The sequence below is a fragment of the Trachypithecus francoisi genome, unplaced genomic scaffold (assembly GCF_009764315.1).
Source record: "Trachypithecus francoisi isolate TF-2019V2 unplaced genomic scaffold, Tfra_2.0 Lachesis_group20, whole genome shotgun sequence".
In the NCBI taxonomy this organism is placed as follows: domain Eukaryota; kingdom Metazoa; phylum Chordata; class Mammalia; order Primates; family Cercopithecidae; genus Trachypithecus; species Trachypithecus francoisi.
Genome location: NW_022681466.1, coordinates 56,507,788 through 56,535,256, shown reverse-complemented (window position 1 = coordinate 56,535,256; position 27,469 = coordinate 56,507,788). Strand labels below are relative to the sequence as shown.

The window sequence follows — 27,469 nt, the reverse complement described above, 5'->3', positions numbered from 1 at the left end:
AGGGCCCTCCTTTATGGGCTGGACTCACTAGTGGGCTGCTTACCTGTGACTCACCTCCCAGGCTCAAGCTGATGCTAAGGTGCTGATTTGCTGGAACTCTGAGCTGGGCCTGTGTCTCCTTGGGCTCTGGGAGAGTTTTTCTTTTAGCAGTATTTTATGGAGATATTGTCTAGGTAGAGTAAAATGTAGATCCTGGTATTCTGTGTGAGTTTTGTTTTGTTTTGTTTTGTTTTGAGACAGGATCTTGCTCGTCACTCAACCTGCAGTGCAGTGGCGCCATCATAGCTCACTGTGGCCTCAACCTCCCAGGCTTAAGCAATCCTCCTGCCTCAGCCTCCCTGTAGCTGGGACTACGTGCAGCACCATGCCTCACTATTTTTTTTTATTTTTAGTAGAGAGAAGGTGTTGGGATATGGAACAACTGGAACTGTCATTCATAGCGGACTTGAGTCTAAAATAATCCAGGCTGGTCTCAAACTCCTGGGCTCAAGCAATCCTCCTGCCTCAGCCTCCCAATGTGCTGAATTACAGGTGTCACTGCACCAGCCTCAGCCTGTTGTTAACGGATGTAAATACCTGTGCGACCACCACCCAGAACCAGATCCAGAACATTTCCAGCCTCTCAAAGACTCCTCTGTGACCCTCCCAGTCAGAGACCCCCAAGGGTGACGCCATTGTGGCCTGTTGTTCAACTTGAATCGAATGGAATTTTCACAGCATGTGTCTGTTTGGATCTGGTTTCTTCTGCTCAGTTGCCAGGCCCATTGCTGTTTCTTGTGGCCCAGCTCCTTTTTATTACTGAGGGCTACTCTGTTGTGTGAAAACCACAATTCATTTCTCCCTTCTCTTTTGGTGAACAATTTGCATTGTTTCCAGCCTGGGGCTACGATGAGTAAAGCTTTTAAAAACAGACAAATGTGTTTTCCTTTCTCTTGGGTAGTTTTTTAGAAGTAGAAAAGCCAGAACCTAGAAGTAGATATTTGACTGTATTACAACTCACCAAGCAGTTTTTCTTTCTTTTTATTTTTTTATTTTTTGAGACAGAGTCTTGCTGTCTTACCTAAGCTGGAGTGCAGTGGCGTGATGAGGGTTCACTGCAGCCTTGACCTCCTGGGCTCAAGTGAGCCTCCCACCTCAGCCTCCCACATAGCTGGGACTACAGGTGAGCACCACCACACCTGGCTAATTTGTGTTTTAAATTATATGTATAGACAGGGTCTTCCTATCTTGACCAGGCTGGTATCAACCTCCTGGACTCAAGTGATCCTCCCACTTCAGCCTCCCAAAGTGCTGGGATTACAGGCATGAACCACCATGCCCAGCCTGGTTTTCTAAGTTGGATTATTTTACACTCCAGTCTGCTGTGAATGACAGTTCCAGTTGTTCCATATCCCAAGCAATTGGTGATTGCCTACAAATGATGTGGCATGATGAAATTGTTCCTGGTGTCCATGGTGTCTGAGAGGATTGCAAAGAATCTCCCTCCCTTTCTCTCCTTTCTGCTCCCTCGTATTGTCTACTCCTTAAATTGGTCAAATTCTATTTAATCCAGAACATAATGGAGATGGAGAGTGCAGATGACACACATGGCCTCAGTCTATGGGAGCATCTCAAAGGAATTAGTCTGCAAATTCTAGTGCATCTAGGCAGAGCACAGGAAGGAAGAGAGGTGCAGACTCACTTATGGCCCTGGGGCACCTGCCATCCCCTTGAGCCTGTACAGCCCTTACCTGCCCAGCCCCAGCTTGAGTTCTGGGCCTCCTCGCCAGCACATCACTGGGACCTGGTCAACTTCAGGTAAGTTTATTTCATGGCTCCCTCCCCCCTCTGCAGCCTATCCTGTTATTCTCTGCTTCGGCCAATTATTTCCCCTAACTAGATGCTGAAGCCAATTAAAGGCAGTTCATGCCATATGTTCCTTTCCAGCCCCATGTCACTTGAAATGTTCTATTATGTCCAAGACTTCTCTCCCCATCCTAAAGCGCAGAAAATAAAGATAGAGAAGAGAAGGAGAAGAAAGCGAGATTCACTGAGAGGGAGGATCAGAAGCTCCTGGGCACCCCATACTCTAGAATAAAAATCTTTATTATGGTGTTTTTCTTGCAGAATATTCCCCTCTACATCATTATGTTTTTACATGAATAATATAAATTTAAAGAGGAGAAACACTTTTTGAAGAGTCTGAGAATCTTCATATAGCTCAGGCTACCACGAATTAGCTGTGCGACCTGGGGCATGCCCTTTAGACTCTGAGCCTCAGCTTCTCTATATGTAAAATGGGTTGAAGCTGCCCTTCCCCACCAGCACCCTGTGCACAGGCAACGCCCAGCCCCAGTATTTTCTGGACTCCGTGGCCAAGCGTGCTTAGGACACACAGCCACATACTTCTGGGCAGTGTCATCTGGCAACTCGCTGTCATGTCAGTGTGGTCAAGCATTGTAGACCTCTGTGAACCAAATATGCTTCAGGCTTGGGTTGAGCACAGGAGAGGGAGGAGGGAAAGGTCACTGGGACTGGGAGTGCCCACTTCCCTCTGTGAGCGTCACTGCAGTTCACCCAGCACCCTACCTCGCTCTCTCTGGACCCACTTCCTCTTGCTGCTGGCTCCTCCCTGTTGAATAACAGCCAAGTTGCTTTGGTTTCTATTTCTGTGTCAAGTCATTCCCTCTACAAAGGACTTCCTGGCAGGTGTGAAAGGCAGCGGTGGCCACAGAGGCGGTGGAGAGATGGCCTTCAGCGCTTCCCAGGGTCCCTACCTGAGCCCAGTGAGTTCCAGGGCCATGGGCACAGGGCTGCCTCAGCCAGGGGGACACAGCCCTGGGGCTCTGAGGAAGCAACTCCTGGGTGGCAGGAGATAGGGGTGGGGCATGCCAAAGAGAACACAAGCACGGCAGAAATGTCAGTGGAGGTCATCCTGGCACACCTGTGCCACGCTGAGCTCGCTCATGCCTGGAGGGATGCTCATCCCCACGAGTCATGGGGTTGACAGTGTTGACTGAGCTGTCCCGCCCTGTCCTGTGTGCTCAGGGGGAGAGGTGTAGAGCGGGACGGTTCATGTAAAGGGGAAGCAAGCACGCTTCTGGGACAGTAAGGACACTAACGGGCATGGTAGTTAAGGGTGCTTACTGCGAAGATGGCCTCCCTGGGTCCAGTTATATACTGGCTGGTGGTCTCTGGGCCTCAGTTTCCATATCTGTAAAGTGGGAATAATACTTGAGCCCCCCACTCCCAGGGTTGGGCTATGGATTAAGGAGGTAGTGTATCTAGTGTGTTTGAACGGTACCTGGAACACTGTCAGAGCTTTGGGAGTGTTTCGTGTTATTGGGAGTCTGGGGGCAGCAGGGAAGGCCTCCTGAGGAGGTGTCTGTGCTCTGAAGGGTGAGGCAGAGTTAACCAGGCATGGGCATGTGAGGGCATCTGCAGAGGGGCAGTCTCAGAGGTGAGAGGGGGCGAGGACTGTCCCTGCAGTGTGGGGTCAGAGGGCTGCAGGTGCCTTGCTGAAACTCTGTGAGGCTTATGAGTCCCCTTCAATCATGAAAAATCCAAGGCTCAGGGAGGCGAAGGCCAGTTGCCAAATGCCCCCAGATGGGAGTGGAAGCCCCAGGAGCTCAGGAGCCTTCAGGGGTCACTGTCCTCGGCCGGGTCCTGTCATAGGATCTCACCCCGCCTTGGCAAAGAGCTTCCCAAGGGGCTGGAGAGGTGGGCTGATGGGCCTTTCCTGGGTGGGGAGGCAGAATGGGGAGGGTGGACAGAGGCAGGGTGCTGAGGGCAGGGAAGCTGCCAGGGCCCACCTCAGCAGAGGCGAGGGTCGGGCTTCGGTGCCCTCTAGTGACACTGAGTCCAGAATGAGGCTGCCTACGTAGTCCCAGCTACCTGGGAGGCTGAGGTGGGAGGATCATGTGAGCCTGGGGAAGTGGAGGCTGCAGTGAGCTGAGACCATGCCACTGCACTCCAGCCTGCATAACAGAATGAGATCCTGACTCAAAAAAAAAAAAAAAAAACCACAAAACAAACAAAAAAAAACCCAAAACCAGCTTCTTGCTTCTGTTGTCACATCTCCTCTCTGACTTCGATCCTCCTGCTCCTTTTTATAGGACCTTTGTGATTACATTGGGACCACCTGTAAAATCAGGGCAATCTCCCCATGCCAAAATTATTAATGTAATCACATCTGCAAAGGTCCTTCTACAACATATTCACAGTTTCCGGGGATTCGAATCAGGATGTTTCTGGGGGGTGGCCCACTGATACCCAGTGTTACAAGTTTCTTGTAAATTCTTCCAGAGATATTTTATCTATAAATAAATAAATCCAAGTCCATAGCCTTCCCCCACCCACTTTTTATACAAATGGCATCATTCCACATCGGTGCTCAGAGTTTTCCTCTTTTTCTTTTTCCTTTCTGTCCTCTTTTTCTTTTCTTTTGAAGGCTACACAGAACTTGTTATATTATATGGAAATACCCTAATTTATTTCACCTTTTTCCTGTTGGAAGGCTTTTAGGCTCTTTCCAGTGCTTTGCTTTATAATCCTTTGTGTTATAATGCTGCAATGAATAACCTTGTTTGTAGGATAATATTCAATTTAAAATCTCATTTTTCAGGCCAGGCATGGTGGTTCATGCCTGAAAATCCTGGCCCTTTGGGAGGCCAAGACAGAAGGTTCACTTGAGCCCAGGTGTTCAAGACCAGCCCTGGCAACATATCGAGATCCACTCTTTTCACAAAAATTTGAAAATTAGTGGGGCATGGCATGGTGGCATGTACTTATTTGGTCTCAGGTATTTGGGTGGCTGAGGTGGGAGGATCACTTGAGCACAGGAGGCAGAGGCTGCAGTGAACCACGATCACACCCCTCACCGCACTCCAGCCTGGGCAACAGAGTGAGAACCATCTCAAAATAAAATAAAATGAAATAAAAGTCTTGTTTTTCAGAATTTGGGGGTGCCATTGAAGACATTTTGAAACCTCACAGAACTTTTTTGGGGAACTTGTTGCCTTGGAGATTAGCCTGCCCTGTGCCACCCCCATGATCTGTACTTGCTCTTTCTGCCTCCTGGCTTCCTTAGTTCAGCCTTGTGTGTACTTGCGAGCCCGTGTCCATCACACTCTGCCTTCAATTCTAGACCCTGTGGTGTGAATACGCTTGAACGGAAGCCGCATGCTTCCCAGGAGGGTGTGTATTTTCAGCATTGTATCTCATGATAGTGTGAAAGGCTCTGGAGAGAATCAGAGGCCTCCACAAACAGGCAAGGGGGAAAATGTTCCACAGATGTGTTTCAGGGACAACAAGCTTCCCGATCCTAGGCCATGCTGGTCCATAACTGAATCAGGCTGACCCTCCTACCCCCACACCGCTGGTGTAGACAGGAACAAGAAAGAGAAGTCAGAGACACAGAGAAGCTGTGATTTCCTTGAGGTCACTAAAGTATTTAATGGCAGAGTTCAGACCTGACCTGAGGGGCAACGAAAGACACCACCCTCAAATCCATGGGGAGCAGAGTCTATCTGAATCAGATCCCAGATTTCCTGGGGCTTTCACAGTGCCAGGTGTGTACACTGAGCTAGGACGGGTTTCCCAGGGTTCTGTGTGGTCACACAACTCAACAATGCAGACCAGAAAGCAGTGGCCAGTAGGCTGAATTTGGCTGGCAGGTGTTTTCTGTTTCGCCTGCACAGCGTTTAACTTGTTATTATAGGAAATTCAAACATGCAGAGAGAATTGTACCATCAACAACACACACCCGTCACTCTGTTCCAACAACGATCAACTCAGGCCTATCTTGCTTCATCCTATACCCTCCCTCGCTTGCTTCCCTTCCCACCCTTAGATATGTGGAAGCGAATCCAGAGATACCATTCCACTGCAAATATTTCACTGTGTATCTCTATAATATGGGAATTTTGGGGGTTTCATTTGAGACAGGGTCTCCCTTTGTTGCCCAGGCTGGAGTGCAGTGGTGCAATCATGGTTCACTGCAGCCTCGACCTCCCAGGCTCAAGCAATTCTCCTGCCTCAGCCTCCCAAGTAACTGTGGTTAAAGGTGTTCACCACCACATCTGGCTAATTTTTTAATTTTTTGTAGAGATGGGGGTCCCACTATGTTGCCCAGGCTGGCCTCAAACTCCTGGGCTCAAATGATTGTTTTGCCTCGGGATTGTGGATGTGAGCCACTGTGCCCAGCCAGGAACTTTTACATAATCCTTTTTGACAAAAATTTTCCCCCAAGAAATTAGAAAGTTTTACCAAAAAAAAAAAAACAAATCCGGGTTTCTGTCTTCTCTTAAAACTTTGGAAGCTCCACCAATCCTGGGCCCAGATGGTAATCACTGGTTAGTGCTGAGTAGATGTTGACTTTTCAGGCGAGGGGTGTGACGTCTACTTTGCCACAGTCCCCACCACTCCTTACCTGGCCGTGTGACTCATAACACGTCACCTGCCTGGCTCCTTTAGGCATTTAATTTGTGTTGGAAATTGACCTAAAGGAGATATTAGAGAAGACATTAAAAACTTGCAGAATGTGAAAATTAGCTAGGAGATAGAACTGTGCTTTAATGCGAGTTGTAGAACCACAGTGGATATGAGGCATTTCGGAATAAACTTTGAAAACTGGAAGTACCAGTTTGTGAATTTTGCTCAGAGAGAACAAGGTGGGAGGTGGGTGACAGTGGAGAAGCATCTCCTATGTGCCAGTCTCTTCTACCACAGGCTTTCTCTCACGAAATCATCAGTCATATGCAGTAGGAGAAACACCTTCCTATTTTACAGATGAGGAAACTGAGGCAAAGAGAGGTGAAGTAGGCTTCCCAAGGCCACTCAGGTCATGAGCAGCAGAGCTAGGATTCAGACCTGACTCTGAAGCAATGCATCCTCACCACGGCCCATCGCTCCTTTAAAGAGCCCGGGACAGAGAATTTGACAAAGTGGTAGCCCGTGGGGCCTGGGATGGGTGGGCAAACTACACTAGGGCTTGGGGCTGCTGAGGGCCTGAGGGAAGGAATGGGGAGCCTGGGGGCAGAAGCAGAGGAGGGGGCTGCCCCACGGCTACAGAGGGCATCTGGGAAGAGGCTCTGCTGAAGGTGGCCAGGAGGGCAAAGGTCACGGTGGCCATTGTTATATGGTGGTGGTGGGGAGAGGGACATGCCTTCCTCTTGTCCCTCTCAGGTGACCCTCTTGGTGGAACCTGCAGACCCTTGATGGGTCCCTTTGCTCCCTTGAGCCTTCTGAGTCTCCAGCCAGGGCCCTGGGCACTTTGCTGGGAGCTTGGCATGAGGTCCAGCAGCCCCCATTACTACCTAGTTCCTTACCAGCCCAGGGCGTCTGCCTGCTACTTCCCTGCCTGGAAGGAAGGCCTTCAGCCTGGTGCGTTCCTGATGCAGCCTCCACTGCCTCTCAGACTCTCACACAAGCTCAGCTCCCTGTCGTGTCCCCTCAGGGCCAGGCTTCTCCTTATCACAAGCTTAGACTGTCTGAGTAACTAATTGGATTTGTGTCTGCCTCCACACAGGACCCTAAAACCCCTGCGGCTGAGACTCCGTCTATACTGGTCATAGCCGCACCCCATCCCCTTGCATGGCGCTGTCACACCGAGGCCGGCCACTGACTAGCGCTGGAGGGGAGAAAACGGGAGGCCGGCCACCTCACTGACGGCCCCACACCTTCTCCCTGCAGGCTGTCCCCTTTTCTGGAACTATCCAAGGAGGTCTCCAGGACGGACTTCAGATCACTGTCAATGGGACTGTTCTCAGCTCCAGTGGAAGCAGGTGTGTGTGTGTAATGGATGGAAACGTTTCACTCCAGCCTCGTCCCTTAGTAAACCACTGTGCCTGGGAGCCTGGGTTAGTTCAGGCAACAACATCCAAGCTCACGTGCCTGGCTCAGGGGAGGCCCAATGCGTCCCTAACCCATGCTGCTGGGCACCACTCCGCAGGCACAACCTGCAGCCAGGGGCGCCATTAACCTGGACTCCGGGATGAATGGGGCCCTGGGAGCTGGCGGTCTAAGGAGGGAGTGGGATGGTCAGAGTTGGAGGGTTATGTTCTGGGTTGAACCTTGCACACTGTGACTAAGAGTTACAAAAATCAAACTTCCTCCATTTCCCATCACTGCTCTCATCCACTCTGAAGCTCTCCTTCTGCTAACGTGAAAATATTGAAAATTGACATTCAAAGTAATTTGGTCTCTTTTGATTTCAAGGCCTTTTCTGGAAACTACTAAGTCAATTCAAAATACTAACATTGTATCAGGGCAGTTTCCCACTCCCTCCTCCCTCCCAAGATGGGCTGACTGGGAACACAGAGGAGCTCACATGGCTTCTCAGGGGCTGGGAGGGCTCTAGACTCTCAAGCAGGCCTGGCTGACCCCTGCTGAGGAACCCTGACCAGGGGGCACAGGAGTGTGCAGCTCTCTCCTGTCTTGGTGGAAGACCACGGGTGGCTGCCTGCTGAAGTCTGTGGGGCCCACAGAAGAGCCTCTGGTCTCATGGCTCTCTCTCGGAAGCCTCTCTGCCTCAGTCCCAGGGGACCTCTCCTTAAGACCTTCTGGGCCTCGCAGATCCCAGCTCAACCTCAGCTCGGCCACCTAGATTCTTGGTGACCTCCTCTGCCATTGCCATCCTGCTGTGGGACTTCTCTGAGAGCCTGCAGTGCCCCCAGGAGATGCCACGGGCAGGGAGGCCCCGATCCCCCTGAACCCTGCAACCAGGGGAAGCAGGACCAGGCCTCTGATCTTCCACCCCTTCGTCTCTCCCTGTCCCTCAGGGCTTCCCACTCCCATCCTGTGGAATAGAGACAGATCCTACCTCAGAGGGCGCTCTCCTCTCAAGAGATTTCTGCCTCTCCCTTCCTTGGGGCAGGAATTTCCAAAGGACTACAGGGATGAAGCTGAAGGACCCCAGAGGAAAAATACATGCAGAGATATTTCTAATGCAATCTTCTCCATTTATTCATTTAATTATTTAATTGTTTTCTTTTGAAACAGAGACTCTTTTCTTTCACCCAGGCTGGAGTGCAGTGGTACGATCATAGCTCACTGCAGCCTCGAATTTCTGGGCTCAAGAGATCCTCGCATCTCAGCCCCCCAAGCAGCTGGGACTATAGGCATGTATCATGATGCCTAGCTAATTAAATATATATAATATATATATTTAATACTTTAAAAATATATATATTATATACATATTTTTTAAGTAGAGATGAGATTTCGCTGTGTTGCTCAGGCTGGTCTTCCACTCCTGGGCTCAAGTGATCTGCCTGCCTCAGCCTCCCAAAGTGTGGTGATTACAAGCGTGAGCCACTGTGCCTGGCCCCAATTTCACATGCTCTTTACATTTGTTCTCTTCTTTCCCACTTAGTCAGGCAAGTGCTGGCCTCCAACAAGTGTCCACTGGCACGGAAGGCTCTGTCTTCTAGGTGTGCTTAACAACTTCCATCTTTGGTACCAATCGGTAATCACTTTCCAAGACCTATGCTTCTTGTTTGCTCATGCCAGCGCTTTTCCTTAGCCATTTTCTACTTATTTTTAGAAAGTCATGCTGTAAAGGCAAAATGCAATAACTGCACAAAAACACATTGGATCCAAATTAGAGAAACAAAAAGGATGCCAACCAAGCAGTCTCTGCCACGCAGGTTCTATGCAAGATCCCAGACAAACGCAGGCCAGAGGCGCCAAGGCCCTCCTCGGCCATGCCACAGAAGACTGTTTGCTTTCCCTGGGCCTAGGTTTGCTGTGGACTTTCAGACCGGCTTCAGTGGAGACGACATTGCTTTCCACTTCAACCCTCGGTTTGAAGACGGAGGGTACGTGGTGTGCAACACGAGGCAGAAAAGAAGATGGGGGCCCGAGGAGAGGAAGATGCACATGCCCCTCCAGAAGGGGATGCCCTTTGACCTCTGTTTCCTGGTGCAGAGCTCGGATTTCAAGGTGAGCAAGAATCCCCTCCTCACCTCTCACCCACAGGACTCCCAGCCCTATCAGGTGAATGTGAATGGCCTTTAAGTAATCACTTTAATTGACATTCAGCCAGAGTGAATGTCACTCTACAGATAACACGACCATTTCCTTGTAAGGTGTTACCCATGGCTGCGTAGTCTCCTTCCGCACCTTCACCTGGATCTACAGGTGCGCCTGCTGCTTCTTTTACTCTGAAAATAAGAACTAGAGGAGTCACCACGTTGCTGTTTGGTGTTGTGTGTCTTTGAATTCCAAGCTCATTCCATTCCTCTGCTGTCACCATTCCTCCTCTCCAGGTCGCTGGTAATATTTATTTTTCAGCGACATTGTTCCAGCCTTTATCCAGGGTCTATTAAGGGTATAGTTCTGTAAGCACATTGCAAATTACCTTTGAAGGAGAGTAGGTCTCTGGGCTTGAGAAGCCCGTGGGTAAGTCAGTCTGAGTATGCTTATCTGAGATAAGGATGTTCCCATCCACTCAGTATGCAACCTGAGGTCACCTCTCCTCTGTTCCCCATGAGTATTTTATGCATATATAAATAATACCCCTGCGGTCATAAAAAAGAATGAGATCATGTCCCTTGCAGGAACATGGATGGAGCTGGAAGCCATTGTAGGAGCAGAAAACCAAACACCGCATGTTCTCATTTATAAGTAGGAGCTGAACGATGAGAACACATGAATACAAGGGGGGAAACAGCACACACTGGGGCCTGGTCAGGGAAGGAGAGCATCAGGAAGATTAGCTAATGGATGCTGGGCTTGATACCAAGGTGATGGGTTGATCTGTGCAGCAAACCACCATGGCACCCGTTTACCTAGTTAACAAACCCGCACATCCTGTACTTCTGCCCTGGAACTTAAAATAAAAGTTGAAGGGGCTGGGCACAGCAGCTCACCCCTATAATCCAAGCACTTTGGGAGCCTGAGGAGGATGGATCACTTGAGGTCAGGAGTTCAAGACCAGCCTGGCCAACATGGTGAAACCCTGTCTCTACTAAAAATACAAAAATTAGCTGGGCATGATGGTGGGCACCTGTAATCCCAGCTACTTGGGAGGCTGAGGCAGGAGAATTGCTTGAACCACTGCACTCCAGCCTGAGTGACAGAGTGACATTCTGTCTCAAAAAAAAAAAAAAGTTGAAGGAAAATAAATAATAAATAAATGAAGCCCCAGGTGAGCTAAGACTGGAAAGACAAACCTACTGCAGTAAACAACCAGAAGAATGAAAAGCCCAACCACTGGAGCCCAGTAGAGACTCGGGTTGATGCCCTTAGGGTCACACACGTTCCTGTAACTGGCCCCACAGTGAGGCCCAGACTCAGGTCTTCATTTTCTAGAAGGAGGGTCCAGGAGCGCAGGGGGAGGTCCCCATCCCGGCCTGGGGCGCCTCCCCCGGAACACGTGCTCTCCTCTGGCAGGTGATGGTGAACGGGAGCCTCTTCGTGCAGTACTTCCACCGCGTGCCCTTCCACGGTGTGGACACCATCTCCGTCGATGGCTCTGTGCAGCTGTCCTACATCAGCTTCCAGGTCAGACTGTCCACCTGGCACCGGTCCCCGGGGCTGGGATGCAGGGCCCAGCGTAGCTGTGCCTAGGCCCTGCTGGGTGGACCCAAGCCAATCTCCTACCCAGGTGACTCTGGAGACAATCTCTGCTTCCCTGTCCCAGTGCCTGCCCGCCCCTTCTCCTCTGTCACTCTGCCCTCCTTCTGTGTCACTGTCTCTGTCCAGAACATCTGCCTTGGTCTCCCAGACTCCTCGGCTGCCCCTTTCTCCTCACTCCTTGATTCCCACCCTGGTTAGGAGGCCATATTGTTCTAGAAAGAGCCCAGGCTCAGGAACCAAGCTGAATCCAGTTCAGATTCCCAGCTCTGCCATTCATCCTCTGTGGGATCTCAGACAAGCGACTTTGCCTCTCTCAGCCTCGGTTTCCTCATCTGTAGAATGAGCAGGGCCACTGCCTGCCCCCCATGGGTGGTTGTGTGGTTCAGTGAGGAGACAGATATCAGAGGTCACACAGTGGCCCCCTGGGCACACACCAGGGTAGGTTTGACCTCTGTGTTTTAAAAAACTTTGAATGTGTTGCCAACATCTGAAAGGTCAGGAGAGCCAGGTACGGTGGTGGAGGTCTGCAATCCTGGCTACTCAAGAGGCTGAGGCGGGAGAATCACTTGAGCCCAGGAATTTGAGTTGTGCCTGGGCAACACAGCAAGACCCCATCTCTAAAAACTTCTTGTTTGAATAACAAAAGAAAATAAATAAAACTAAAGAAGATCAGGAGATACCAATACCACATGAAAAATGGGAAGATGAGGGTATGTGGGGCCCACATTCCCGCAGGGCACCAGCAGCTGGATGGGAGCTGCTGCTACCCTTTCAGCATTCGAGGGAGCTCCCTGGGATGAGCAAAATGTGCAGTAGGCCCTCAGCAAATCTGGGCTCCTCACCCTTTGGTCCTCATCTCTCATTCCCTCCTTCCCTGACTCTCTCCCCTGCGGGTGGAACGGAAGAGCTGGAGGGAGACTGCCCCTCTGCGCTGCTCACCGGAGCCTGGCCCTTTCCCCTCCCGCCTTGGCATGGCCCTAACCACCTTGCCGCATCCCCCTGCCTGCCTGGTCTCTCCCTCTTGCCCCTGCCTCTGCCTTTCAGCTTCTCCTTGGCTCTATTAATGCTTTTCCTCACCGGCCGGTGCCTTTTGTTTTAACAGAACGCCCGCACAGTCCCTGTTCAGCCTGCCTTCTCCAAGGTGCCTTTCTCCCAGCCTGTCTGTTTCCCACCCAGGCCCAGGGGGCGCAGACAAAAAGTGAGTTCAACACAGAGGCCCTGGGTGGCTGAGCAGACAGCAGGAAGGACCCAGGGTCTGAGAGGCTGGCCCCAGCCAGCAGGTCATCAGGGCCTACAGGCACCATCTTGCCCACTCAAGAGTTCCCTGTTTCTGTCCGCTGGGCACCCAGAGCTGGGGACCTGGGAGTCACCCTGGATTCTTCACTCCCCCTTCTTTATGTCTCTCCAAGGCACCAATGTATCTCCCTCCCAAAGTCACCAACGTGGCCCAGGCCTCTGGGATTCCTCACCATGACGACAGTTCCCCACCCCCCACACCCAACCACTGCCACACTGACCTTCTTATAAGCAAATCTGATCACATCCTCTTCCTGCTTAAAAATCTTAAAAGCCCCAAGCCCTTCAAATAAAGCCCAAATTCCCCAGCAGGGCATACAGATTCTTCCTGAGTCTGGCTCCAGTCAACCTCCCTGCCTCACCCCCAACCCACGAAGCTCACACAGCCTCCACGGCTCACACGAGGCCCTCGGGCCACCATGTTTTTGCACATGCTGTCCCTGGTCCCGGAAGCACCCTCTGCCAGCCTGCCCCCAGCACACGCCTAATTGCCCTTCCATGCTCTGCCTAAGTGTCTCTCCTCAGGGAGTCCTGCCTGTCCAGAATATTGTTGGACGCTCCTGCCATGTCCCCATGGAGTCTGTACATATCTGTGCCATGCCAGTTCACAGCACCCCATTGTAACTGTGTTTGCGTGTCTGTCCCTGTCACTCTACCCCATCTCCCTATGCCCATGAGGCCCCAGAGGGCTAGGACCATGGCTTATTCATTTGCACAGTGCCTGGCACTCAGTAGGGGCTCAGAGAATGAATGAATGTGGAATGTGGTTCTCACAGCCAGGGAGAATGGGATACCAGCCAGGGCAAGAACAGTCTACTGGGTGGGGCAGGATCCAGGATAAGGAGGCGAGCAGCCCTTCCTCTGGCCACTCAAGCAGTGGGGACTGGGAGGAGGGGTGCTTTGTCTCCACAGTCTTCCTATGGCCCATCACAGTACAGACAGGGCACCTGCCTCCTGCCACACTGACTTCAGGACTGGTTGAGCCCCAGGGAACTTTCGCAGGTCAGCCCAACTTTGGCCCTGGTCCTGGAACTGGGGAGGAGGATAGAAAGTGTGCTGGGTACAGTCAGACAGAACTGGCTGCTGTTTTGGATTTGATCCCTTCCACCTGGGCGAGCTTGGGCAAGTTGCTTAATCTTTCTGAGCCTCATTGTCTCATGAGGGACACAGGAGCTGAGGCTGCTTCCCTCATTGGAAAGCACTGAAGCCCAGGAATCGACCCACAGTAGGCCTTCAACAAATACCACTTCTCACCTTTCGGGTGAAATATGGCACTGGAAGTAATGCTCTTGGCTGTGGGAGCTACAGAAAGCAGTGAGGTCTCTATCAAACCCAGTCTTCTCTCTCTTGAGAGGAACAAATGGGGATACTCTACCTCCCAACCTCAAAGCCTTGGGCACCTGGGGGTAAAAATCTGGGTGCCACAGGCTCAGGAAGGCTTGCTTGGGAGCAAGAGGGAGGCGGGTGTGTCTGGGGAGGCATTTCTGAGCACAAGAGCCTCCCTGGAGTTCTGCCATCGTCTCTTCCCGTTCTGTGGTGCCTGTGATAACCACCATTCTGACTCTCCTCACCCCTCCAGCCTCCCGGCGTGTGGCCTGCCAACCCGGCTCCCATTGTAAGTCTCTTGTTTTCTTTTTGGATCCTCTTGATTTTGGCTCTTCTTCTGGGCTCATGGAGGAGGCAGGGCCAGGCATTGGGCCTCTCCCATTGGGAGTGGGGAAGGCAGAGGCCAGGCCCTTGACCGTCTGCCCAGCCTGGCGAGGTAGGGGGTTGGATGTGGTTGGCTGGCCGTGATGAAGCAACCTGAGCTGCCACCCCGTGGGCAGCCACGGAAGACCGTGTCCCGCATTCCCTTCTCCCACCTGCAAAGGGAGGCTAGGCTGAGAGACGTTTCCCTGAGAGGAAAGATGGGCCAGAGCCACCAGCGTTCCCATCTGTCTTCTCCAGGGTTCTAACCTTTGCCCTCCCTCATCCCCTTGAGAGAAGAAACACCTGCACTCACCCTCTGTGGGGTCTGTGGGGCCACTGGGCTGATGACACCCCCTGGAGGTGCCTGCCTTGTGGCGCCCTCTGGTGGGAGCTGGTGGTCTTCACGCGGGAGAGCCTGGGTGAGACCTGGTTTCTTTCTTCCAGATCCAGACAGTCATCCACACGGTGCAGAGCACCCATGGACAGATGTTCTCTGTAAGTCTACAAGTTCTGGCCAGTTCACAGCTGCACAGTGTCCTCCTTCACCAAGAACTAAACTCCCTAGAGCCCTAGAGTTGGGAAGAAAGCGGTTCAGCAAGGAGGATGGGGACACTAGGGGCTGAGTCCTTGGCTCAGGTGACATGTGGCTAAAGCCGCCCTTGGGACAGCAGAGATTCTGCAAGAAGCAGGATTTATCCAGTGGTGGAAGAGGCAGGTTCCCTAGAGACTGGGAGGGAAACTGGTCCACCTGTCACCAAGTGGAGAGTGCAGTGGCCCCAGCACCCGGATGTGAGGTTCCTGGCCCTGCATCCTGCGTCCCCCGGGTGTCACTACTGAGCAAAGGCTTAAGCTGTTCTCCTACTGGTGCAAATCAGGCGGGAGGCTTAGAATTAGTGGGGCTGCCTGTGGAGGGGTTGAGGGGCAGGTGACCGTGGTGGGGTCCGGGAACACGGCAGGAAGTTCCAGGAAGGCTAACATGAAAAGGGAGGTGGACGGGAGAGTCCAAGGGCCAAAGCCTCACGAGGTCAGCCTCACAGTGGAGCCCCCTCTAGAATGCGTGGGTGCGCGTGGGTGAGTGCTCGTGCACACATGCGCTCTCCCACTGAATTTCCTGGTTTCTTTTCAACAGACTCCCGCCCTCCCACCTGTGATGTACCCCCACTCTGCCTATGTAAGTGGTTTCTCAGGGAGGGCAGAGGTTCTGTTTGTGGTGGGCAGGCTGGGGGTGAAGAGCTGCTGCGGGGGTATCCACTGGCCTTGAAAAATGAAAAGCGGTCCTTCGGTAAGCTGAAGGGCTTCAAAGCATCCCAGTGAATTAGAAGAATGTGGAGAGGAGCTTTCAACCTTAAAACTGTCATGTCAATGTGAGCACATTGCATGGCCCTCCCTTTTCACCCCACGAGTCTTGTTGTGTTTGGCCAAAGTTCCTTTCATGACGCTAATCTAAGCCCATGAATTTGAGGAGTACTGGAAAGTTTTCCTTTGGCTTTTACGGAACCAAGTAAAGATATCACGAGCTTCTTCTCAGCTGACAGCCCAGATTCATGGGAACTGGTACAGTCTTCTCCTTCCGTGTGGTGGCTGCCCTGGCTGTCACTGGCTCCTCTGTCCCCCTCCTTCCCACAGCCAATGCCTTTTGTCACCACTATTCCGGGAGGGCTGTATCCATCCAAGTCCATCATCCTGTCGGGCACTGTCCTGCCCAGTGCTCAGAGGTAAGCCAAGGGCTCCAGTGACCTCTGGGAAGAGAGAGCCCTTCAAGGTCATTCCAGCCATTCCCCTGGCTTTGGGCAGGCTGCAGATGACGGGGAGGAAATGGGGCTCAGAACTCAGAGGACAAAGGTTCAGGTGGGCCGCCCACCCCAGGTTCCACATCAACCTGTGCTCTGGGAGCCACATCGCCTTCCACCTGAACCCCCGTTTTGATGAGAACGCTGTGGTCCGCAACACCCAGATCAACAACTCTTGGGGGTCTGAGGAGCGAAGTCTGCCCCGAAAAATGCCCTTCGTCCGAGGCCAGAGCTTCTCGGTAAAGCACTGCAGTCTGGAACTTGGAGAGGCTCCTATGGGTGTACAGGGGGAGGGGTAAAGGAGGTCTGGGGTGCCTTGAACAGGATGGGGGCTGATGCCTCCGGGATGAGGACCCAGAAGAAGAGAAGGTGGCCAAGAAATTATTATTATTATCATTATTTTCCTGCATGAAGGAAGTGTTGGGATCTGCTTTTTCAGATGAGGAAAGAAACTCAGAAGTGCAGGTTACTTGCTTGCGGTCACACAGCCAGTGTCAAATCAGATCCAAGAAGGAGGTGTTTTTCATTTCTTCACTTATTAATTCAACAATGATTTTCTTGTCGCCCGCTTTGTGCAGGAAGCAGCCCGCGTGCTGGGGGCGCAGTCATGAAGCAGGCAGACCGGGTCCTGCCTCCAGGGAGTTTACAGTTTAGGTGGCGAAGGAACAAGGAAACTAAAGCATGGAGAGATTGTCACAGATAACGACAGTGCCATGCACAAAGCAAGACAGAGCGATGAGATAGAGTGAGCCTGGGAGGGGCAGCGAGGGCCAACGTGCAGAGGCGCGGGTGTGGCCTGTCCAGGAACAGCAGGCGGGCGTGCTCCGCCCTGACTACACATTCAAACCACCCAGGGAGCTTACAAAGGAAATATCAGTGCTGGGGCCCAGCCCAGGCCAGCGAGGCGGTCAGCTGGGCATTCGCATTTTTAAAATATGCCTTAAGTGATTATACTCTGCAATCAGAGTTGAAAATGGCTGATGTAGGGCTTTGCAGCCATGGAAAGGAGCTTGGATTAACACAGTGAAAAGCCACACAGGAGTGTTTCAAGCCAGGGAGCAACATTCTTTGATTTGTGGACAGCTGTGTGACCTCAGGCAAGTGACTTAACTACTCTGTGCTTCACTTTCCTCATCTACAAAATGGAGTTGATAATCATATGAGTCGCCTAGAGTTTTAAGAATGGAATGAGACAGTATCTGTAGCATGCGTAGGACAGTGCCTGGCACATGGCGTGTGTGATAGGAGTGTTAGCTATTGCGAAGGGAAGGAGGTTTTAACATTTGTACCCTGACTGCCTCATGGAGAAGGCATTGGGGTGGAAAAGACAAGTTAGGAGGCTGATGCTGCAGGAGCCCAGGCCCGGAGCACTCCTGTGTGCTGGGCCCGAGGGATGCAGACAACACAGGCCAGCGCTCCTGTCCCTGATGGGGTGGGAACAGTATTGTAGGCCAGGGAACAGTACAAGGGAAGGAGCACGCACAGCCTGTTTAGTGAAGCATCGTCGCTCAGTGGGGATGGAGCGCAGGTGAGGGGCTTATTAACGTCTGAGGAGGGAAGGAGGGAGGGAGACAGGAGGCTGCAGTGTGAGTGGAGGACTTCCCAAGTGTAGTGCAAACGGCATGATCTCTGCACAGGTGTGGATCTTGTGTGACGCGCACTGCCTCAAGGTGGCCGTGGATGGTCAGCACCTGTTTGAATATTACCATCGCCTGAGGAACCTGCCCGCCATCAACAAACTGGAAGTGGGGGGCGACATCCAGCTGACCCATGTGCAGACATAGGCGGCTCCCTGGCCCTGGGGCTGGGGCTGGGGTCGGGGGCAGTCTGGGTCTTCTCATCTTCCCCACGTCCCAGGCCCAGCCTTTCCAATCCTGCCTGGGATCTGGGCTTTAATGCAGAGGCCATGCCCTTGTCTGGTCCTGCTTCTGGCTACAGCCACCCTGGAACGGAGAAGGCAGCTGACCGGGATTGCCTTCCTCAGCCGCAGCAGCACCTGGGGCTCCAGCTGCCCAAATCCTACCATCCCAGGAGGCGGGCACAGCCAGGGAGAGGGGAGGAGTGGGCAGTGAAGATGAAGGCCCATGCTCAGTCCCCTCCCATCCCCCACGCAGCTCCACCCCAGTCCCAAGCCACCAGCTGTCCACTCCTGGTGGGAGGTGGCCTCCTCAGCCCCTCCTCTCTGACCTTTAACCTCACTCTCACCTTGCACCCTGCACCAACCCTTCACCCCCTCCAGGAAAGCAGGCCTGATGGCATCCCACTGGCCTCCACCAACTGACCGGAGTGTTCTCTTCAGGGGACTGGCTCCTTTCCCAGTGTCCTTGAAATAAAGAAATGAAAATGCTTGTTGGCACATTCATGTGGGTTGACGTGGCTCCTTTAATTCATTTGGAGACATTTTGGAGTCTGTGGAATCGGGTGGGGGAGCTGCTGAGAGGAGTGGGACGGGAGAGCTTGGACTCCCTTTGGGCAGGGGGTCCTGACCTCACACCTCCTCCCAGAGGGTGTTGGAGAAAGCAGGCTGGGGCTCTAGCCTTTTGGGCAGGAGTCTCGGACACAGGAAAGGTGGTAACAGGAAACAGCCCCATGCCTCCAAGATGGGAGAGGGGCTGGGGCAGAGCCTGTGAGGGCCACAGGAGGGCCAGAGCTGGCTCCTCAGACCTGGCGTCCCAGTGGGAGGAGGTGGCTTGGGGAAGGGGTGTCAGGAGAAGCCAACCCGAAGCACTGTCTGGCTGTGTGTTCCACTGTGGGTCTCCCTGGCATTAGGGGTTCAGGCTTGCGTGGGAAAAGTGGTTCTGTGTCCATGTGTGGGGTTCTGTCAGCCACTGGGCCACTGCCAGGCAGCCCAGCTCTGCGTCCATGTGATGCCAACACATCCTGCTCAGCCCAGCAAGAATCCAGTTCCTCAGGCCCCAGCGTAGTCCTCAGAGCAGTGGCACCAGCAGCACCCAGGAGCTTGTTAGAAACGCAGCATCCTGCACCCCGCCAACCTGCGAGATGAGAGTCTCCGTTTTCACAGGACTCCAGACGAGGCACACACATTAAAGCTGGGAAGCCCTGGTCCGGAGTGGACTCCTGGCCGTGTTGCTGAGATGCACAGCTGTCACGCAGGGCACGTCTGGAGCCTGAAGTTGGCACTGCACCTTCTCCTGCCACCTGAGACGCTGCTGCTAGAAGGAGAAGGGGAGAGGGAGGGTCCCGGGCCAGGGAGCCCGGGAGGCACAGGCCAAACCCCAGCTGGGAGCCACATGTTGCCAGGACCCCAGCAGCCACCGCTGAGTTCCTTCCTTGGTTCTCACCAGGAGAGGGAAACAGGCCCAGTCTCTTGAGAAGCCTTCCCTGGCCGTCTCCAAACCCAGGAGGGTCCCTAGTCCCTCGGGCGAGGATGCTGTGACCCACACTCGCCTCGATACCCTGCCTTCCCAGGGGCCACATCCGTACTGGCCAAAGTTGCATGAGACAGGTGGCCCTAGACCAAAACGCTTTCTAAGACAGTGTTGAAGAAGAACCTCAAGACCTTCCCTGAAGCTCTGGCCTCCTACAAGATTCCCACTCTCGCCAGACCCCATGTCAGATTCTTTGTGTGGGAGGCAGGCCTGCGCCCTCCGCCCTACCACAGGTCTTTGGACCAGCACGAAGCCCCATCTGCTGCTGTCACAGCTGGCAGCCATTTCAGAGGAGCCATGGCCTGCCTGGGTGTCCCTCTGTGGGGTATCTGTCCAGGCTGTGACACCCACCAGCTCCCCACTCTATATAACTCAGGGCCGCATTCCCTACAAAACATCCCACCACACACACACACACACACACACACACACACACACACACACACATAGAGTGTGATTAAAGTAAAATTCCATCATATAAATATCTCCATCAAGGAATCATACAGGGAAGGCCCAAGTGGCCGTTGGGAACAGACTAGGTGTTAGTTTTTTGTTTTTTTTTTTTTTTTTTGAGACGGAGTCTCGCTCTGTCGCCCAGGCTGGAGTGCTGTGGCCGGATCTCAGCTCACTGCAAGCTCCGCCTCCCGGTTTACGCCATTCTCCTGCCTCAGCCTCCCGAGTAGCTGGGACTACAGGTGCCCGCCACCTCACCCGGCTAATTTTTTGTATTTTTAGTAGAGACGGGGTTTCACCGTGTTAGCCAGGATGGTCTCGATCTCCTGACCTCGTGATCCGCCCGTCTCGGCCTCCCAAAGTGCTGGGATTACAGGCTTGAGCCACCGCGCCCGGCCGGGTGTTAGTTTTTCAAACAGAGGCCTAAACAATTGTACCCAAGTCAGTTAGATACACAGCGGCGCAACAGCACCTCCTGGTGGTCACTCGAAGTGGTGCACTCAACAGCAGGTTCCATCTTTCACCCACTTGCCAGGCCTGTCATTGAAGCTTTCGTCTCCAAGGGACCAGGGAGGCCCCAGCTTGAGAGAGGAGGCTCTGATCAATCCAGGGTGCTACTTGGTAGGAGGTCAAGTAAAGGCCTTGATGGGGAACGAAGTGAAAAAATAAGATGTGAGGCTGGGGGATATCACTTTCCTCCATCTCCTCAGGCCCTGTGACCTCAGATAATGCAGAGCTGGCTCCATGGTTAAGTTCTGTGCTGGCAGCTTTAACCCCTCCTGTGGGCCGTCAGAGGGCTGACATCTCCAGGCTCCTGGGTTGCACTGCCGCCCCGTCCTTCTTCGCCTCGTAGGGAAATACAGCACCAAAGATATCTTCATGATAGCGCTTCTGGCTCCTTTACGTAAAAACAGAGACCAACGTGTCAAGTCCAGGCTGGGATGAGCCCCTGGGGCTGCCCAGCGTCCCTGTCACATGGACCTTCATGAGCCATCTGTCTTTCCAACTGTCATACTTAGACTGTGCTGGAATCTGGTTTAGAGCCTAACCCCGCTCACCACCTGCTCTGGAGCGGGCCTTCTAACCATCTCCAAAGCTTTACTTGGCATTCCCATGTCCTGCCCAGCGCTCACCCCCGACCCAAGATGCTCCAGGAAGTGTGAGCTCTGAGATAAATACGTTTGGGAAACGCTACATCATTGCTTTGCTCCCAGCCTTGAAGGGTCCCAACGTACAGCAGCAGGTTGAAGCCTCCCAGAAGCCTTGTAGTAAAGCAACGTGCTTGCCTTGGCTTAACTAAGCATGTCCCAGGCTATTCGACCTTGGAACCTTTTTGATGACAAATATCTACCGACCCATTCAACCCATTTGGGGAAATGCCTGTTATCTCCTCACTGTTCTTCCAACACGCCAGCTTAACTCCCACCCCCGGGCCTTTGTCCCTGCTGCCCCCTCCAGAACAGCCCCGAGTGTTTCCTTCAGTATCCACGGGGCTCCTCCTCGCTATCTCAGGTTTATTCTCAGACGCCGCCTTCCAGCTCTGCCTTCCCTGGCCTATTTAAAATTATACTATTTAAAATCCCTATTTAAAATTACACTCCCCAGCGTTTCCTGGGCTGTCTCCTGCTGTTTTTCTCCGAAGCACTACACCTCTTTCTTTTGGGTTTGTCAGCCCCAGAAGAATGTAAAAAATTTTTGCCTGTTTCATTTACTGCTCTATCCCTGACACATAGTAGGTGAACGTATGAATGTGTCTTAGGGAGAGTATGGAAGTGACCATCACAGGCTTTGGAACCAGAGAGAGGCAGACTGAACTCTAGGCTCTCACTGCTGTGGACCCCGTAGGCCCCCTTCCCTCTGTAAAAAAGGGTGCTTCCCTCATAAAGTCCTCGGCAGGACTAAATGAAATGCCACATGAAAATCCCTGGCAAGCAGTATGCCCAGTGGAAACCCTTGATAAATATCACTATTATCTTCATCAGTGAAATGCAAGCCCTTCCTGCTGCGGGGATGAGGGTGAGCAGACGCCAGCCTGGGTGTAAATAAGAAGTGTGAGGTTCACACGAGGCTGACGGGGGGCAGTCTTGCTCTCCCCTGTGTTCACAGCCTTGCTTTGGCCACACAGATACTTTCTGAAAGGGGGTTTGGGGAGAGGCCAAGGAGACCCTCCTGCCCCCATTCCACAGACGGCAAAATGGAACCCATTCACCCGACTTCCCAAAGCTGCGACCAGTCCGGGATGTGCAGCGGGGCCTTCTGACAGCCCACCCAGCTCAGATCTCAGCCACTGCTAAGATTCTCTTGGGGTCCAGAACTTTTCTGGGCCTGACTCCCCTGGGTCTACCGGCCACCCCTGGTCCTGGCTCCAGTGGCCTGTGCCCTTGGCCAGGACCCTCAGCCCACACACCCCTATTATTAAACCTTGAGCTGAAAGAAATAGTCCTCGACCTGCTCCTCATTCAAGTTCAGCTTGGCAGCCACCAGCTGCTTCAGGGTGTGGGCCACATCCCAGGCCATGCGCACACATTCCCGCAATCATAGAGGTCTCCCGGCTCCTTGTGGAACACACAGCACCTCGCTGGCCAGCTGCTGCTGCAGGATGTCCTGAACATAGACCTGAAACCAGAGGAAACAGTGGGTCCAGTTCCTGGGCACTGGCGACTAGGATTGCAGGCAGGCCTGCTGGCCTCAGGGAGGTGGGGAGAGGGCACTAAGGGCTGTGGAGTGAGTCCCCTCCCAGCCAGGACTTTGCACGGGGCCAGGCTCAGGATGAGGAGGAGCATAGATTCCCCGGGGGCTGGGCTGGGAGTAGAGAGATAACTGCTGGACACAGTCCTGCCCTCGAGGGGCTGACCGTCCAGTGGGGCTCCCAGACTGTCTCTGAATTTGCCATGCTTCAAAGAGGCATTAATAAAGGCAGTCCCCCCACACAGGGCTCTGCCTACACCCCAGAAAAGTCAGCCTCTCAATGCAGACTGTCCATCAGGTCCCTGCAGGGTACAGATCCCGGGCTCCCCAGTAAGAAGATCCAGGAGTCAGTGAGGGACTCTCTGCTCCGGCTCCACACAGGATGCCCACTGGCCCCAGCACTGGGCACAGAGCACTGGGCCCGGGAGGTGCCCTGATGGGACAAATGTGTGAGGGCTGAGAGTCTACTCTGACCACCCCAGGCTCAGGGGGCAACGCGGCCTGGGGGCAGCAGAGCCTGTCTGAGGGCCATGGTGGAAGCATCCGCCGCCCTCTAGCCTTGCTGGGTTTGAGCGTAGCCAGCCTGGACCACCTCTCCCCAGGCAGTCACGTGTCCCAGCGGGCCTGCTGACGACCTTCAGCAGGCTGGGCTCTGGGCTTAACCCGCGTGTGACCTAGGGTAGTCCTGAACCTCTCCGGGCCTATCGCTTCTGCTGGAAGAGAGAGCATAATGCTCTTCACAGCATCACCCTGATGGTTGTGAACTATCCGCACTTCAGAGCTCAGGAGCTGAAGGCTCAGGGAGGCGAGGGGCCTGTGGGGACCCCAGGGCTCATCCTGGAGCCTGTGTGTGTAATGCTTCACCTGTTTTGAGGCTCCATTTATCTTGGGCTTGCCAGGCAGGCGGGAGTAGGCTGTGTTCACCGCATGCAGCACCCCTTCTGGGCAATCTCCAGCATCTCCTCCCGGTAGAGTGGTCCTCACCTGGGCAGTGGCACCGGAACACCAGGGTCACATGGCCTCCCCCGCACTCCTGCAGGAGTCCCGGGCTGTTGTTATCATGTTGGCCACCAGAGGGTGAAAAGGCTCCAAGCCGAACTAGAATTCTCACTTCACTCCCACAAGTATCCCAGCTAGTTAACAGCACTGTCCCTACTTTACAGATGAGGAAACTGAGGCCCAGGACATTCCGATCACTCATCCATAGTCACACAACCCAAAGCACAGATGCAGGATTCCCTCAGCCCATCAGAGGTCAAAAGCAGGGACTTTCCCGTTACCTCCACTCCCGGGAGAAGGAGCCCCGGCTCCAATGCCTGAGACGGGAAGGCGGCCGTTCTCACCCACAGAGGCCCGCACAGGGAGGCAAACTTGGGAGTCCTTCCCTCCAGAAAGGTCTAGGAGCCGTTTGTGGGGCTGCGGTTCTGCCCCTAGGCAGGCGCTGCCCCCTGGTGCCCCTCCCACCTGGGAAGCCTCCAGCCTTACCCTTGTGCTGGGAGTCATGGAGCCGCTGCTGCCAGAAACTGCGGAAGGGGGCGATGCCGGTGCCAGGCCCGATGAAGATGCAAGGATGGGAGGGGTGCTCGGGGAGGTGGAAGCCGCTGGCACTGAAGAGGACAGGAGAAGAGGGGGCCAGCCCTCAGACACCCCGGGCCCACACACACACAGGATGGCTGGGGAGCTGGGCCTGTGGGGGGCGGTCGTGAGCGGGTGGAGAGGACAAGCAGCTGCTATTTGATTTCCCACGTCCTGCAGGCTGCTTCACCTCTGTCCAGCCACCAGCACCTCCCCCAGGTCCTTCTGAAAAAGGGCCAAGCTCACTGGACTCTGGGCCCCTCCAGCACCGCTGTCATCGTTGTCCCTGCTAGAGACAGCCACAGCGGTGTGACCCCAGTGTCTTCTTTATGGGCCAAGGGATCCCAAACAGCACCTAAACCCCAAATCTCCCCCTTTCCTCCCGGAACCCCAGGGATCGGCGGTCCCACAGGGAACAGAGCGGAACGGGTGCTTACTTTCGTATAAAGCAGGGCACTTGGTCTCGGGGCTTCAGGCTGTTGAGCCATGTGCTGCAGACGCCATGGTGCAGGGAAGCCTGGCCATCCGCAAAGATAACACAAAGTGACCAACGTCCCCCACTGCCCATGCGCAAACCGTGCCAGCTGCTCCGCCCACACAACGGCCTCCTTGGACGCCCCCACTCAGGCACTCTCAGGACTCAATGAGCAGCTGTTTGTCCTCCTGGTTCTGAGCTCCACCCTCTGACAGCCCAGAGCTGAGGAAGGTTGAAAGGGACTTAGAGACGCTGCAAGCTGCTCCTTCTGCCAATGCGGAAACCGAGTCCCGGAGAGGAAAAGTGATTTGGCCAAGGTCCCTCAGGTCTTGGTGGAATCAGGTGGACAGCTCAGGTTCCCTGACTCCTACTCCAGTGCTCCTTCCAAAGACTTTCTCCAGGAACAACCGCAGCTCACCTCTGAGCTCCACTGACAGCAGCATGAAGTGACCCCTCAGGGTGGCCACTGCTGTGTGCGCTCGTGTGCGTGGCCCTTGCTGGCAGCAACCCTGGGTGGTGGATGAGCTCCGCGCATTTCAGCCTGCTCTGGCGCCTCGCTTTCCTCCTCAGTGGCCCCTCCTGGGCTTGTAGAAACCCAGGAGGTCTCTCTGGGTTCCGTTCCCCTTACAATGGCCCAGCACTTGAAGGAGGCCTCCCACCAACTGCAGAGGTTCCCCTGGTTTTCCTCGGGATTGAATCTTGCTCTCACAGGACATGTCGGCCTCTCCTCTCCTGGTCTGGGTGGCTGTTCTCTAGCAGGGCAAACAGTCTCTGGCCAGTTTTTAGAAACTGTGTTTGTGCTTCCTAGAGGACAGAGGGCTCGGACGTGTGGGCAGCTCCCAGTTTTGCCCTCCCAAGCAACAGTCAGTTACAGAGGGCAGGGCAGGGGGCAGAGGCCAGTGGTGGAGCTGAGACCACCTGGATGAGATGTTGGCCTCCCCCTCTATGGCAGCGTCGCCCCCTCTTCGCTGCCCTCCGTGACCCTGACCTTTCTTTCTTGGCTTCTGCACAATGAGAATTATCTAATTATTCCTAAGCCCATCTCTCCACTGCTGCCTCTAGATGCTCCCTGAGGGCAGGGCTGATGTCTGTTGTATTTCCACACCTGCCCCAGTGCCAGGCACGAGGAGGTGTGAAATAAACCATCACTGAATGAGCTCAGTGAGTGAATGAGCAATCAGTGCAGAATCTCCCCTGCGTTCAGGCTGCACAATCAGGAAGACTAAGAACCACTGGATTCTCACCAAGGGTTGGGTGCTCTCCACGTCTGATCTCATTAAATTGTCCCAAGAGTAGTGGGACAGTGGAGTGGTGGAGGACTTGGACTCAGCAGTTGGACTACCCAGGTCCGAATCTCAGCTCACCACTTACTAACAGTGTGACTTTCTGTGCCACCTGTAAAATGCACACAGTGTCTACCCCACATGGTAACTCATCATATACACACAAAAGGCTTGGTTTAGTGCCTGGTTCCTAGAGATCTCTCCCACACACCTCCTATTACCGTTGACAACTCTGGGCTGTGGGTGTTCCCTCCCTCCTTGAACTGATGAGGGAGCTGAAGCTGAGTGGCTGCTCCAGAGCCTCTGCCCCGGGCTCTCCTCAGGTGTGTGACATAAGCACGGCCACAGTCAGGTGGATCTCCGTGGGTGTGTGATCCCGGGAGGAGCTGATGGAGTAGAACCTGGGCTTCAGAATGGGGAGCTGGGAGACCAGGAAGCCAGCAGACACCTGCAAGGACGGGAACTCCTCCAGCACCTCGAGGAACATGGGGCTGTTGGTGAACTTCCACTAGCTGTACTCTGAGGGCTGAAAGCCAAGGGTGATGTGAGTGATTCAGGGCACCTGCCCAACTTTGGGGAAAAGGCTGTCACAACCCAGTATTCATTCACTCATTCACTCACTCAACAAACAAGTCCATGTGCCAGGCACTGTCCAGGGTGCTGAGACTACCAAGCTTGCGAAGAAATAGTTCCTGTCCTGGTGAAACTCAGTCCAGTACATTTATCTAACTTGTGTTACTCTCAGCAACTCATGGGGAGGGGTCAAATCTGTAATGTAATTTATTTGGGGCAAGGCTTTGGAACCAATCAGACCTGGGTTCAAATGTTTGCTGGATGCTCTCACTAGCTATGGAATGTCATCCCAATTACTTACCTTTTGTGAAATAAGGATAGCATTGCCTACCTTGTGGGGATGTTATGGGAATTAAACGAGAAAACATGTATCAAGTTAGTACATTGCAGCCACAAAATAATAGTGGTGGAGGTAGTTGGAATCAAGATAATTAGCTATCATGATGATGATAATAATGACAAGCAGTGCCTTTTGCAAAGACCTGAAACCAGACAGTTGCAGGTGAGTTAATGCATTCTCTCATTAACTTATTAATTCAGCTGTCCATCTGTCACTCTGCCCATTATGCCAATGTATCCATTCATCCACACCATCCATCCCCCAATATATCTTAAGTGACAAGTTTATTCCAGTTTTGGGGAAAGCAAAGACAGATAAGGACGGCTCCCCTTTCTAGCCAATGTCCAAGGCAGTGCACT

At 53.4% G+C, this 27,469-nt stretch overlaps 1 protein-coding gene and 1 pseudogene across 3 annotated transcripts; one reads left to right on the top strand and one right to left on the bottom strand.

The window, feature by feature from the left end:
• The first annotated feature begins 2,599 nt into the window (after positions 1-2,599).
• LOC117067647 (galectin-9B) lies at positions 2,600-18,696 on the top strand. Of its 3 annotated transcripts, XM_033184462.1 has the most exons (11): positions 2,622-2,765; positions 7,672-7,763; positions 9,720-9,921; positions 11,374-11,484; positions 12,662-12,757; positions 14,435-14,470; positions 14,989-15,039; positions 15,674-15,715; positions 16,171-16,259; positions 16,411-16,573; positions 17,972-18,696. In XM_033184462.1, the coding sequence occupies exons 1-11, from the start codon at positions 2,727-2,729 to the stop codon at positions 18,116-18,118; spliced, it is 1,068 nt and encodes a 355-aa protein (XP_033040353.1). In that variant the 5' UTR covers positions 2,622-2,726; the 3' UTR covers positions 18,119-18,696. The 3 variants fall into 3 exon arrangements, with proteins under 3 accessions (XP_033040355.1, XP_033040354.1, XP_033040353.1); XM_033184463.1 differs by lacking the exon at positions 12,662-12,757 and having other exon boundaries at positions 2,614-2,765; XM_033184464.1 differs by lacking the exons at positions 12,662-12,757; positions 16,411-16,573 and having other exon boundaries at positions 2,600-2,765; positions 17,972-18,050.
• A 3,895-nt stretch (positions 18,697-22,591) lies between these two features.
• LOC117068025 lies at positions 22,592-24,408 on the bottom strand (annotated as a pseudogene).
• Between the last annotated feature and the right edge of the window lie 3,061 nt (positions 24,409-27,469).

Coding starts and splice junctions, on each gene's coding strand:
- LOC117067647 (XM_033184462.1), top strand. CDS start 2,727: ATGGCCTTCAGCGCTTCCCAGGGTCCCTACCTGAGCCCA. Junction 12,758..14,434: donor CCAGGGGGCGCAGACAAAAA/GTGAGTTCAACA, acceptor TCACCCCTCCAG/CCTCCCGGCGTGTGGCCTGC. Junction 16,574..17,971: donor TCCGAGGCCAGAGCTTCTCG/GTAAAGCACTGC, acceptor ATCTCTGCACAG/GTGTGGATCTTGTGTGACGC.